This window comes from Triticum dicoccoides, chromosome 5B, assembly GCF_002162155.2.
Source record: "Triticum dicoccoides isolate Atlit2015 ecotype Zavitan chromosome 5B, WEW_v2.0, whole genome shotgun sequence".
Classification (NCBI taxonomy): Eukaryota; Viridiplantae; Streptophyta; class Magnoliopsida; order Poales; family Poaceae; genus Triticum; species Triticum dicoccoides.
Window position 1 is genome coordinate 227421838 of NC_041389.1, and position 14934 is coordinate 227436771.

General features: G+C 42.9%; 1 protein-coding gene across 1 annotated transcript in view; it reads left to right on the top strand.

Moving 5' to 3' along the window:
* Positions 1-3377: 3377 nt before the first annotated feature.
* The window catches only part of LOC119308157 (la-related protein 6B-like), a 17772-nt gene continuing 6215 nt past the window's right edge, over positions 3378-14934 (top strand). Inside the window, exons 1-6 of the mRNA XM_037584275.1 lie at positions 3378-3986; positions 12365-12446; positions 12890-12984; positions 13146-13217; positions 13370-13449; positions 13547-13643. Of these exons, the coding sequence (XP_037440172.1) occupies positions 3594-3986; positions 12365-12446; positions 12890-12984; positions 13146-13217; positions 13370-13449; positions 13547-13643 (819 nt within the window). The 5' untranslated portion in view covers positions 3378-3593. The remainder of the gene's footprint in view (positions 3987-12364; positions 12447-12889; positions 12985-13145; positions 13218-13369; positions 13450-13546; positions 13644-14934) is intronic.

Consider the following 14934-nt stretch of genomic DNA (forward strand, 5'->3'; position numbering starts at 1 on the left):
CAATAGTGGAACCTGGATGCCCATATTGGCTTCTACATATTCTATGAAGATCTTTATTGGTCGAACCGTTATGACAACATACATTATTCCCTTTGTCATCGGTATGTTACTTGCCCGAGATTCGATCGTTAGTATCTTCATACCTAGTTCAATCTCGTTACCGGCAAGTCTCTTTTCTCGTTCCATAATACATCATTCCATAACTAACTCATTAGTCACATTGCTTGCAAGGCTTATTATGATGCGCATTACCGAGAGGGCCCAGAGATACCTCTCCTATACTCGGAGTGACAAATCCTAATCTCGATCTATGCCAACCCAACAAACACCTTCAGAGACACCTATAGAGCATATTTATAATCACCCATTTATGTTGTGACGTTTGATAGCACACAATGTGTTCTTCCGATATTCAGGAGTTGCATAATCTCATAATCTGAGGAACATGTATAAATCATGAAGAAAGCAGTAGCAATGAAACTGTAACGATCATAATGCTAAGCTAACGGATGGGTCATGTCCATCACATCATTCTCCTAATGATGTGATCCCGTTCATCAAATGACAACACGTGTCTATGGTTAGGAAACTTAACCATCTTTGATTGACGAGCTACTCAAGTAGAGGCATACTAGGGACACTATATTTTGTCTATGTATTCACACATGTATTAAGTTTCCGGTTAATACAATTCTAGCATGAATAATAAACATTTATCATGAAATAAGGAAATAAATAATAACTTTATTATTGCCTCTAGGGCATATTCCCTTCAGTCTCCTACTTGCACTAGAGTCAATAATCTAGATTGCAAAGTAATGGTTCTAACACCCATGGAGTTTTGGTGTTGATCATGTTTTGTTCGTGGAAGAGGCTTAGTCAACGGGTCTGCAACATTCAGATCTGTATGTATCTTGCAAATCTCTGTGTCCCCTTCCGACACTCGATGACAGATGGAATTTAAGCGTCTCTTGATGTGCTTGGTTCTCTTGTGAAATCTGGATTCCTTTCCCAAGGCAATTGCACCAGTATTGTCACAAAAGATTTTCATTGGACTCGATGCACTAGGTATGACACCTAGATCGGATATGAACTCCTTCATCCAGACTCCTTCATTTACTGCTTACTCCGCTTCACACGTAGATCCCGCCACGACGCTCTGCTTGGAACTGCACCAACTGACAGCTCCTCCATTCAATAAAAATACGTATCCGGATTGCGACTTAGAGTCATTCGGAGCAATGTCAAAGCTTGCATCGACGTAACCGTTTACGACGAGCTTTTTGTCACCTCCATAAACGAGAAACATATCCTTAGTTCTTTTCAGGTATTTCAGGATGTTCTTGACCGCTGTCCAGTACTCCACTCCGGGATTACTTTGGTACCTCCCTGCTATACTTATAGCAAGGCACATATCTGGTCTGGTACACAACATTGCATACATGATAGAACCTATGTTTGAAGCATAGGGAATGACTTTCATTTTCTCTTTATCTTCTGCAATGGTCGGGCACTGAGTCTGACTCAACTTCACACCTTGTAACACAGGCAAGAACTCTTTCTTTGACTGATCCATTTTGAACTTCTTCAAAACTTTATCAAGGTATGTGCTTTTTGAAAGTCCAATTAAGCGTCTTGATCTATCTCTATAGATCTTGATGCCCAATATGTAAGCAGCTTCACCAAGGTCTTTCATTGAAAAACTCTTATTCAAGTATCCTTTTATGCTATCCAGAAATTCTATATCATTTCCAATCAACAATATGTCATCGACATATAATATTAGAAATGCTTCATCAAGGCTCTTTTTTTCTTGTTCTTTTACTTTGCTTTTTCTTATATGCGCGGTTTTTTAGTTCGTGAACTTTTTCATTGAATTTGGTGATTTTTTTCATATTTTGATGATCTTTTCTGAAAATCCGATGAACCCTTTTTTCAAATCGATGAACATTTTTAATTTTTTGATGAACATTTTTCAAATTCGATGATTGTTTTCCAAGTTCAGTGAACTTTTTTTCAAAATCTATGAACTATTCTTAAAATTCTATGAGCTTTTTTAAAATTGGATGAACTTTTTTGAATTCAATGATTTTTTCCAAAATCCATGAACTTTATTCGTATTTATTTAAAGAACGTTGAACTTTTATTCAAATCGATGAACCTGAACTGAAAATAGATGAACTTTTTTCAAAATTGCTGAACTTTTTCCAAAATTGTTTTTTTAAGAACGATGAACTTTTATTCAAAATAGATGAATTTTTTTCAACACTTATGAACTTTTTCAAAATTGAATATATCTATTTCAATAACGATGATTTTTTTTTTCAAAAATGATGAACTTTTTCCAAGTTTGTGAACTTTTTTGAAACCATTGAACTTTTTTTTCTAATTCATGAAAATTCTTTGAAATTCGTGATTTGTTTCGAGATCTGCGAAATTTCAAATTTTCTTCACATTGTTTTTCAAAATTCGCGTTGTTCTATTTTCTATATGCAGTAAATAGCGTTGCTATACTTACTTCTTAAAAATTTTGAGCCCTAACAATTCACTAAAGCTTGTTTGGTCTAGTGGTTGGGCAACACGCACCAGAGGCGGAGAGTTTGAGTTCAAATCTCGACGATAGCTATTTTTTGCGCTTTAATAAATTTCCCCTGTGCTGCATGTAGTGGAATGAGCCGGTGTCGAAATCGGCCCAATAAAAGAACGTGCAGGCGCCAATTTACCTAATCAGCGTTGAAGGCGCCAACTAGGGGTTCCCGCCCACAACACCAACATATTGCAGCACAAATTCCGAAGCTAATCGGATGACTCCCACTCTATCTCACCAAACCCCAGGTGTACCCAAGTCTGGCCCTCAGTCGTCTGACTCGTCTCCACCTCTTCGTCGGAAGAACCCGGCGAGGGTCAGCGCCGTACATATATCCCGACCTCAGCGGAACCCTACCTTTGAGAAACCCCCTTTTGGCCACTATCCAAGCTCTGCCTGCATCACCATCATTACTACTAGAGGAAGCTTCAACTGTTGTGCTCTTGCTCTCTAGCTAGTAGTGGTTGCTATCGGTGCTACTACCACCATCGTTCAAACCCTAACCCTGATGCTGTAGCAGGAGGTGCCCGACCAGATCGCCGCAGGGTGGTTCAAATCCTGACGAGAGCTATTTTTTGCGCTATTAATGAATTTTTCCTGTGCTGCGTGTAGTGGAACGAAGAAACCTACATGCGCCAATTTACCTATCGACGCCAAAGGCGCCGACTAGGAGTTCCCGCCCACAACACCAACATATTGCAGCACAAATTTCGAAACTAATCGGACGGCTCCTACTCTATCTCACCCAACGCCAGGTGTACCCAAGGCCCTCAGTCGACTGGTCTCCACCTCTCCCCCGAAGAACCCGGCGAGAGCCAGCCCCGTGCATATATCCCGACCTCAGCGGGACCCTACCTTTGAGAAATCCCTTCTCCGCCACTATTCAAGCTCTGCCTGCACCACCGCCATTACTAGCAGAGGAAGCTTCAACTGTTGTGCTCTTGCTCTCTAGCTAGTAGTGGTTGCTATCGGTGCTACTACCGCCGCCGTCCAAACCCTAGCCCTGATGCCGCAGCAGGAGGTGCCCGACCAGATCGCCGCAGGGTGGTTCGCGGTGGAGGCGCCGGAGCGACCGGGGAGCCTCCAGAGGAGCGGCTCCAACAGCCGCCTCAACGCGCAGGCGCCGGAATTCGTGCCGCGGGTCGCGGCGGTGGTTCCACCGCCACAGCCACCGCCGGCAGTGATTCGTGTGTTTGCGGTTCCCTCGCCTCCACCTCGCGCGGCTTTCTTTGCGGCTCCCCCGCCTCCCCCGTCGTTCGAGTTCTTCGCGCCGGTGAGGGTTGGCGGTGCATTTGTGGCCGAGGAGCCAGCTCCGGAGATGGAGCGCGCGACGCCACCTGTTGCTGAGCCGGCGGTGGACGGGCTTACTGATGAGGTGGTGCAGAAGATCACCAAGCAGGTGGGTGTCTCTTGCCCGGTAGATGCTATTGGATTTAGATCGAACACATACATTAGGACCGAGTTGATGTTTATTAGGAGATCGTGTCTCAGTGGAATATCTTTGACTGAGATAGGTTTTTAGTCCAGTCAACTGTTGTGATGATGATGTGTTAGTAGCAGCTAGCGTCTAGTTATCCCTGCTGAATAATGTAGTTTTCGAGATTTGTTCTGGTCAGGTTAGGGGATTAAATGGTACTATTATGCTATTGTGCTGAGGTGAGTAATATACATACCTTCTGATTTTTTTTCCTGGGAGTGACTTTTTCGAGTAACCAGCGGGAGCTCTTCCTCTTCATTAAGTAGGGATTCGGGATTGACTTATTGGGACATTTCAGTGCATCAAAACGCCCCCTTTCTGATCAACTTATCTGTTCAAATTTCTTGGATTGGCTCCATTTTCGTACTTATTAACTATTGGGTTACTCATTTCCATCTGTTTTCTTGGCAACTGTTTTAAATAAATTGGTTGTATCTTTCTGATTGTTATTGCAGTAAAATATTTCTACTGCACAAAATAAAATGAAGACACGACAGTAGGAAAAAGGAAACAAAGTACATACACCCCTTTTATCCTAGAGTTTGTGTTTATACCCACCTCAGTCATAATTTTTTTGCATTCCGTGCTATCAATATGTGCTGCGAACCTCAATAACATGATAATTACCTTGCTAAAGATAGTCAGACTGCATAGCTCCAGGGGATTTAGGTAGACAAAGTTGAGGTGCGTGAGGATATTTTGAAGACATTAAATTGATTCATCTTGCTTGCTTCAAAAATAGATAGTTGGCAGTTGGCATCCAACATTGAAAATACGCTGGATTCATGGAACGGAACGGGGGGATATATTGGCAGAACTCCAGAACCTTCCCCCTTTGCTAATTTCTACCAGTCTCTCAGACTATCACTGGTAGATATACAAAAGCAGGCCATTGGGTGTGGTTGGTAGACAACAAATTCTTCTTATAATTTTCAACCCCAGTTTTGTGCTAAATATTGACCATGCCCATCATTTTCATCTTTTGTGCACAATGCACTTAGGGATCTTTACCTACTTGCGATGGTTGATAATGATCTAGAGATTATTACCATGGGTGTTTTTTCATTTGTGCGGAATGGTTTCTGATTCATAGTTTGATGGGCTTGTCTACCTTGTCTTAGATTCTCATAATATATGGGCCCTATGTCTTTCTGATTATCTCTTATGAGTCTTATCATAGATATGCTGTTATGTGGTGTAGTGTTGTACTGGAGATGTTTTCATCGAGGTCGTATAGCAATATATGTTATTTGATGTAGGGCAAACCCCCGTAGACACTTCTGAGGTTAATGGCAATGAAGGTAAAGTTGTGGGATAAAACGTATACCTCGTAGACACTTCTGAGGTTATCGGCCTTGCTTCTGGTGAAGGTGTCAAAAAGGACGTGTGTGTGTGTGCGCGCGCAGGGGGGATGTAGAGATACTTGTCATGATTGTTGTAGGCGTCCGAGGTCCGAAGCCGGCGAAGATGGCCAACTACCACGTGATGTACTCGTAGCCACAAGTTTCTGTCAAGCCTGAAGGTTCTGGGAGGTAGAGGCTTTGAGGGTAGGGCCGGAGGCTTTAGGGCGCATTGACCTAGGTGACCTTGGTTGTTGATGGAGATGATGACCGCATGATAGAGGGCAAGCTGTTAGGGTGGCCCGGCCTTCACTATTGGAGAGGGATTCGAGGAGGAACACGAAGAACAAGTGAAGCAGCACAAAGGTTGTGGAGGAGCAACTCCACCTTGCTGCTGCACTGTGTACAACACAAGTGTTGAAGGAACAGCTTCAACGTGCTGTGCTAGATATCGCTCTAGAGGCGAATGTAGGCCGATAGGGCAACAAGAGTTCAATCCAGAACTCCTAGGGCAGAAGATCTACTCCAAGATCTTAGATAAGAACAACAAGTTCTATTATAGGTAGTGGGTACATAGTCTGGGTTACAAAGTAGAGGTGACGACCTCTATTTATAGGGCTTTGGGAAGCCTTCACATACTTCTACTTATATAGCTGGAACACTCTAGAAAATATTTAGGATTCACCATTCTACTCACAGCTACTTATAACTAGAGAACTCTAGAAACAGCAGGTAAGGTAGAAATAAAAGAAAAGAAACACTACACTAGAGTGGAAGCATCTAGAAGTAGCCAAACAAATCTGACATACGATTTTTTTTTCATCTAGTGTTCCTCATCATTCTCCTCTGGTTGTTTGGAACTCGCCCTCGAGTTATCTTCACAGAGCGCTTCTTCTGGATGGTAGAGAGTCAAGTCCGCAACATTGAAAGTGTTGGATATGCCCATGTTGCTTGGAAGATCTATCACGTAAGCATTATCATTTATCTTCCTTATGATAGAGAAGGGCCCATACCTTCGCTGCCTAAGTTTCCCTTTAACACCTAAAGGCAGCCTCTCTTTTTGGAGGTAGACCATCACCTTATCACCGACTTGGAATGATTTTGGCCTCCTTTTGCAATCCGCAAGTTGTTTATATTTCTGATTTTGTGCTTCCAAAGCACCGCGAATCTCTTCAAATAACTCGGTGTAATTATCGGCAAAGGACAATGCTGATTTTGGGTTTCCCCTTGATGGTAGCTTCACCAGGTCCACCACATGTGTTGGAACTTTAGTGTAGACAATGGAAAAAGGGCTCCTTCCTGTGGATCTATGCTTGGAGTTATTGTAGGAGAACTCTGCAAGAGATAAAGCCAAATCCCATTGCCCCTTTCTTTCTCCACAAATGCAACGGATCAGATTACCCAAAAACTTGTTCACCACTTCCATTTGTCCATCTGTTTGTGGATGAGCACTGCTAGAAAATTATAATTCAGTGTTGAATTGCTTCCACAACGTGAGCCAAAATGCAGCAAGAAACTTGCTATCATGGTCTGAGACGATGGACCTTGGAACTCCATGAAGTCTAACCACTTCTTGAAAGAATAGATTTGCCACATGATGAGCATCTGTTGTCTTGCGGCATGGGATGAAATGAGCTATCTTAGAGAATCTGTCCACGATCACAAAGACAGCATCACTTCCTCGTCTTGTTCTTGGCAAGCCCAAGACGAAGTCCATAGAGATGTCCTCCCATGGAGCAACAGGAACATGCAAAGGCATGTATAACCCTGTGGTCTGGACTTGGCCTTTGCAGGTTTGACATATGGGGCGCCGCTGAACAAACTTTACAACATCTCTCTTTAGTTGTGGCCAAAAGTAGCGAGCTTCCAGGTTAGCGATAGTCTTGTCCCGTCCAACATGGCCACTAAGATCACTTGAATGGAGTTCTCTAATTAGTTTGTCACGCAGAGAACTCCTTGGGATGCACAAATGATCATTTTTGAAGAGGTAGCCATCCTGCACCAAATAGTCGTCACCTAATGGCTGGCCCTTGATGTGCTTCACCGAAACATGGCCAAAGTTTTCATCATCCTCATACAACTCCTTTATTTGATCCATGCCTGGAAGTTCAGCTAAAAAAGAAGTCAAGAGGCACGCACGATGACTCAAAGCATCGGCCACTCGGTTAGTTGTCCCAGATTTATGCACGATGAGATAGTTAAACCTCTCCGGATATGCTGCCCATCTTGCTAGCATGCGGTCAACATGCTTCTGATTTCTAAAATGCTTCAAGGATTGAAGGTCGCTATAAACAATGAACTCTTTAGGCAGCAAATAGACTTCCCAAGTTTTCAACGCTCTGAAAACAACATATAATTCTTGTTGATAGGTACTCCATTTCTGCCTAGCTTCACTTAACTTCTCACTAAAGAAAGCAACGGGCTTCCTTTCTTGAGATAGGACAGCTCCAATGCCTACTCCACTTGCATCACATTCCAACTCAAAGGTCTTGTTGAAATCAGGTAGCACCAAGATAGGAGCTTGTGATAGTTTTTGTTTAATCTCATTGAAACTAGCTTCAGCTGCTTCTGTCCATTGGAACTTCGCTTTCTTCAAACACTCGGTAATTGGTGCCATGATAGGGCTGAAATTCTTCAGAAATCGCCTATAGAAAGTTGCAAGGCCATGAAAACTTCTTACTTCAGAAATGGTCTTCGGAGTTGTCCATTCTCGGATTGCTTCAACCTTAGAATCATCAACACGAATGCCGTCACATGTTATGATGAATCCTAGGAGAAGAAGTTGTGTTTGCAGGAAAACACATTTCTTCAAGTTGACGTAGAGCTCATTTTCCCTTAGTACTTCTAGCACCTTCCGAATGTGATCAAGGTACTTGGTGCATTTGAGAGTCCAAATGGCATTACTAGCCATTCAAACAACCCTTCCTTTGTCTTGAAGGCGGTTTTCCATTCATCCCCAGGTCTGATACGGATTTGATGATAACCACTTCTTAAATCTAGCTTTGTGAATACTCTTGCTTCACTAAGCTGATCCAACATATCATCCAGACGGGGAATAGGGAATCTATACTTATGGTGATCTTGTTAATGGCTCTACTGTCCGTACACATGCACAAACATCAGTCTTTCTTTGGCATGGGCAGGGCTGGTACAGCACATGGGCAAATACTTTCTCGAATGTGCCCCTTTTGTAGCAATTTCTCCACTTTCTCCTTCAATATATCATGCTCCTTTGGGCTCATTCGATAGTGTGGAAGATTAGGAAGACTTGCTCCCGGAATTAAGTCAATTCTATGTTGAATTCCTCTCATCGGTGGCAGGCCTTGTGGTTCTCCAAGTATGTTCTGAAATTCTGCCAATAATCCACGTACCTTTGCTGGAATTTCAACAACCGGGTGCTCTTCTCCTTTTACTGTAAGTGCAGCACACAAATCTGCCTCCTTCAAGTCTTCGATAAACTCATTAGAGGTGTGGGAGATAGTTAACATACTTTCCCCCTCCTCCTTAGAGATATTACCATCAGTTTTATTTGGTAGAATAATGATCTTTCTCTTGTTTCAAATGAAAGAGTAAGAATTTTCCCCGCCCTTGTGTGTAGTATCCACATCAAATTGCCAAGGTCTTCCAAGAAGAACATGGTTGGCATCCATATCAACCACGTCACACAACACATTTGAGCGATAATGTTTGCCCAAAGAAAGTGGCAGGTTGCATTGTTTGGTGATCCTCATATTCACTCCTTTTTTGATCCATCCAATAGTGTAGGGATTTGGATGATCATGGGTTTCAAGTTTTAAGTGGTTCACCAAATTCTGGGAGATCAGACTTTCGCAACTGCAACTATCAATCGCTAACTTGCATACCTTGCCATTCACCGTGCATTTGCTCTCAAATAATTTCTTCCATTGTGTGTCGTCAGGCTGTGTGGTGTAGAACATAGGAGACGCTTAATCACACACACCACCTCTTCACCTTCTTCTTGGCAAACCTCTTGTCCCTCTACATCTTCAGATTCGTATTCTTCCTCATTGTCTTCACCATCATGGATAGTTGTGTTGACTGTTGACAAATTTTCTTAGCAGACAGCCACTGGATATGTGTCCCTCTTTACCACGTTTATAGCACTTTGGTCCTTCATTTGCCTTACCCTTGCCTCTAGTTTGCTTCGGGATGGGTTATTTTGCCTTTGGTGGAGCGGTCTTTTCTTCCGCTCTATTAGTGTGATCCCTAGACAAACCTTCGGTATGAGGATATGGAGCCTTAGTTGTCTTTCTTGCTCTCACAAACCGCTCGGCCTTCAATGCTAGAGCTTGTGCTTGATCAATGGACCAGTTTTTTGCATCACCAATCGATCTTGAATAGCATCATTGAGACCATTGATGTACCTTGCAACTTGTTGATCTTCAGTTTCGGCAGTTGCACCTCACTTGTAGCCTTAGAAACTCCTCTGTGTAATCTGAAACGGTCCTATTTCCTTGGGCACAATTTTGGAATTGGATAAATAGGATCTGTTCATAATCAGCGGGTAAAAATCTCCCCTTCAAAAGACTTTTCATTTGCCGCCAAGTTCTCACACGAGGTTCTCCTCTCAGCCTGCGCTCTTCTTGAACGCGGTGCCACCATGCATCGGCTCCTCCTTTCAGCTTGTATGCGACCAAAGGAACTCTACGATCTTCCGGAACCTCCATGACCTCAAAGAAAGTCTCCACTTCATATAACCAATCAAGGCACCCTTCAATATCAATATTTCCATTAAAAGTTGGGATCTCAGCTTTCACCTTGTATGTATCCCTTCATATGTAAGGTTGGGTACTCTCCGATATGCATAGAGATCAGCTTCTTCAAGGGCTTCATCATATTCTTCACCTTCAGAAGTTTGAACATAAATTGGCCTTCTTGAAGCACGTTGAACAGCACGTTGTTGTGGCGGTCTTGCTCCAAGATTACCTCTCCCTTCTTCTTTGATGAACATCTTCTTCTTTAGATGAATCTCCTTCATTGGTAGCAGGGGAAACACCCTTTCTTATCATCTGAACCAGCTGATCAAATCTCCGATTAAGATCTTCACGCAGCTCTTTGATTTGTTGTTCTGCAGCATCATCCTCTTCTCCAATTGCTCCATTGCTTGCTGCAGCTTGCTCTTGAAGAGGACAGCAAGAACTAGTATGGATCAACGAGGCTCTGGTACCACCTGCAGCTGCACAAAGGTTGTGGAGGAGCAACTCCACCTTGCTGCTACACTGTGTACAGCACAAGTGTTGAAGGAACAGCTTCAACGTGCTGTGCTAGATATTGCTCTAGAAGCGAATGTAGGCCGATAGGGCAGCAAGAGTTCAATCCAGAACTCCTAGGGCACAAGATCTACTCCAAGATCTTAGATAAGAACAAGAAGTTCTATTATAGGTGGTGGGTACATAGTCTGGGTTACAAAGTAGAGGTGAGGACCTCTATTTATAGGGCTTTGGGAAGCCTTCACATACTTCTACTTATAGCTGGAACACTCTATAAAACATTATTTAGGATTCACCATTCTACTCACTGCTACTTATAACTAGAGAACTCTAGAAACAGCAGGTAGGGTAGAAAGAAAAGAAAAGAAGCACTACACTAGAGTGGAAGCATCTAGAAGTAGCCAAACAAATCTGACATACGATATATTTTTTTCATCTAGTGTTCCTCATCAACAAGTGGGGAAACAAATGGAATCACAAGGGGAAACACACACAAGTAAGATCCACTACCAAGTATGCTCTCATATCAGAAGTCAATACAAGAGGAACCTCAAGATCCAAGAAGGAAACAAAGAAAAGAAAATAACACCTGGATAGTTCATCCCCAAATCCAAAGGAAGAGTAGGTCTTGAATACCTTGGGAATCTTCTCCAATGGAGGTCTTGATCACTCCAATGGAGTCTTCTCCACAAGGGAGGCCTTGGTTTCCATGGGGAGAGGGTATGTTGGGCAAAGTTCTCTCAAGCTCTTATTGTATCCTTTGCTAACCCTAGATGTAAGGAGTACGGTTTATATAGTCTAGGTATGAAGAGGTAAGAAGGTGGGGAAAAAGGTACATGGGCACATGGCCTTTCTCATTGCGCGCAGGCAGGCCGGAGGGTCCAGGCTTAATAGAACGTGGGCAAAGCTGTGCGCCAGGGAGGCCAAAGGTTCTAGGGCTGTCCGAAGGCTTCGGGTCCAGGAGGTTCCGGGGTACTTCCAGGCTTAACAGATGTTGCATCGCAGTGCACAGGGTTCGGCGGCTTGAAGGTTCCATGGTTAGTAGGAGCTATCTTGGTTCTCTTCAGAGATTCTCAGCTTCTTCTTGTTCAATTCCTTGTTCTATGGTTGTGGTTCTTCCTTGGTACTTCTTCTGTGTCATCATCATAGTACCTAAGCACACAGAGAGTTCCAGATTAAGGTAGTAGCCATGTCTCATTCAAATGCATAGGAAGCTCATGGAGGAGTGGAGTCACCTCAGTTTTGATAGCTCGTGCACGTGCTCTTGTCATGTGTTTACTTGGGCTTGGCGGTGATTCCATGGTGCTGTCGGTGGGATGCTTCGCATCAAGGTGCGTGTTGTGATTATCTAATAGACGGTGGGGAAGCGGACTGTCCTAGGGAGAGAGGAGAGGGAGGTCTGGGAAGGAGAAATGAGTCGGCACCGCCATGTGGCGATTTGTTTGCCAACTTGGCACTGATAGACTGACCGCACCAATCAGAAACTTTTGTCAACGTGTCATTAGACGATTACCAGTGTGATTCACAATGCTCTGCCCCTGAACTGCTAGTTTTTTGATAAAAAAAAAATCTCAAAAGTGGTATTCCGTTAACCAAGCCCCAAATGTGGTAGTTTCATTTAATTTACTCAAGAACACAAGGGTAGCCATCAAATGGTAGTGTCCTCTTGGTGTTTTGTTTCCCAGTTATTATTGGTTGCCCACTAAACCTTCATAGTTTGAAATTGTAGGTGGAATACTATTTCAGTGATATAAACCTGGCCACTACGGAACATCTGATGAGATTTATTAGCAAGGATCCTCAGGGATATGGTGAGTTGAATATCTATACCCGGATCTACTTTTTTTGGTAACTTGGGATATATATTTAGAGGATCTGTTCATGTGTTTGTGTCAGTAGTCTGTTGCTTCAAATCCAGTCACAGTATTGGGAGTAGAAACACCAGTCACAGTAGTCTGTTGCTTCAAATCTGTTCATGGAAGATTTAGGACAACACTGCTGCTTCGCTTTGCTAGAAGCAGAAGTCAACATGTTTCTTCTATGTAGACATGCTTTCTGTTAGATACGCTGATTCAAATTGGCTGCACTATAACGATGTTTTTTTCATTTGCTTAACTTACTTGGTAAGCATAATTTGTCATAAGGGGCGTCTTGCATCTTTGGTCCAAATCATACGAATATGTTATTTAGCATCTTCCAACTGACATTATGGGGGGGAGATCGGGTGAGTAACATGTTCTTTCACTGAATGCAGTGCCAATATCAGTTATTGCTGGCTTCAAGAAAATAAAAGCTTTAGTGCATAATAACCCAATGCTTGCTGCAGCTCTCCGTACCTCGTCAAAACTTGTATGTTTATCCAATCCCCATTCTACAAAGATACATACAGGTTGTTTTTAGCAATGTCTTCTCTTTCATTAGAGAAAGGAGTAAAATATCAGCAACTATTTACTTACATTCTTAGCATATATAGTACATTCATGTAATTGCTTAAAACCTTTACATCGTAGGTTGTAAGTGGTGATGGAAAAAGAGTAAAACGCCGACATCCATTTACTGAATCTGATATGCAGGAGTTCCAGGTATTCATGAATGTCTCTGCATCATATGTTGTTCCATTTTGTAATACTCCCTCCGTTCGGAATTACTCTATTTATTTTTGTGACAAGTAATTTCGAACGGAGGGAGTATTAGATAATGGACGCCGAGTCATTTGGCTCACTCTCTCTTGTAGTCCCGAATTATAGTGGCAGAAAATCTTCCTGGTGATCCTTCTTACCAGAATCTTATGAAGATCTTTTCAGCTGTTGGCAGGTATGTGTCATTACAACATGCAACCCCCATCCCCGCACCCTGAAAAAGAACAATAGAAATACTAACATATGTACTATGCAAAATTTTCATGTTTCAGTGTGAGAACAATTCGTACTTGCTATCCTCAGACTCCAAATGGTCCTGGTCCTGCTACTAATAGATCTGCCAAGCTAGATATGCTGTTTGCCAACAAGGTAATCGTGATTTCAGTGCTTCTTAATAATGTTGTGGGGAATCGAGCATTATTACCTTGCAGGTTCTTATGATTTTATTCCTAATGCATAAGCTTTGGTCTTCATTTCTGTTCTATAACTTCAGGTCCTGATTTAATACCAAATAATTAACACTCAAGTGTACATTAGGATGGAGATTTGGCCCTTGCATCTAGGACTGTTCTAACCTTTTTTGCATTGGCTCCAAATCGTGTAACAGATGGATGTGCCTATGTTTTGGGAATGTCGCAAAGCTCTCAACATTGCTCATTGCAACCATTTTGCTCTGTAGATGGGCCTACTGTCCAAAAATTAGTGTGACCTGAAGTCCTGAACTTGCCTTGTGGATCTGTGGAGCACAATAGTTACTGGATCATGTCTCCTAGTTGGCAGGGAGCTTATTAAAGGTTTTGAGGATTGCTGTCTCCACAGTAAAAACTGTGTTAGTACTAACATGATCATTGCAATCATTTTGAGAATTGGTTATGAATCTTCTGGCGCTATTTTTTATGCAACCCCTACTAACACCTTTGTTACCATGAATATAACACCCCAGAACTCTCAGAATGCTTACCCCTTTGATAAAACAAAGCAGGAATGCATCTAGGGAATAAACAAAATATAATTGATGCACAACAAGCACGGTCCTTGAAATGATAACACAATAAAGTAGCAACTTTTTGTGTAAGTATCTTCAGTTCTTGTCTGAAGTACTAAGGCCGGTTTCAGCAGTCTTCAACACAAGAATTGCGAGTCGAGCTGAGGTTGAGACTCATAGACTAATCGTGGCTACTCTAGACTACTGCTGGACTAGTCGACATGGTACTATAGTACTCAACTTACAGTACTCAATTACTAAGGCCGGTTTCAGCTGTCTCCCTTATTATATTGTACGCCCTTCGTCTTAAAATAAGTGTATAGTTGAAACACTTATTTTGGGGCGGAGGGAGTACAATATAATAAGGGAGAGGAACACAGCAGCAGAGGAGGACAGCATGGGAAGGAGCACAGCAGCAGTGGAGGACAGCAAGGGAGGAGCACAGCAGCAGAGGAGGACAGCATGGGAAGGAGCACAGCAGCAGTGGAGGACAACAAGGGAGGAGCACAGCAGCAGAGGGGCAGATCCAGGGGAGGTTTAGAACCAACGGAGGTAGAGGAGCAGAATGCTCCTGACCACCGCTGGCGGCGGCGGCGGGTTAGCGGGTGGTGGCGGTGGCCTGGTCCCAGGAGGCTGGAAAGCTAGGGTTGCATTTTACCCCGCGGGTTGCTCACT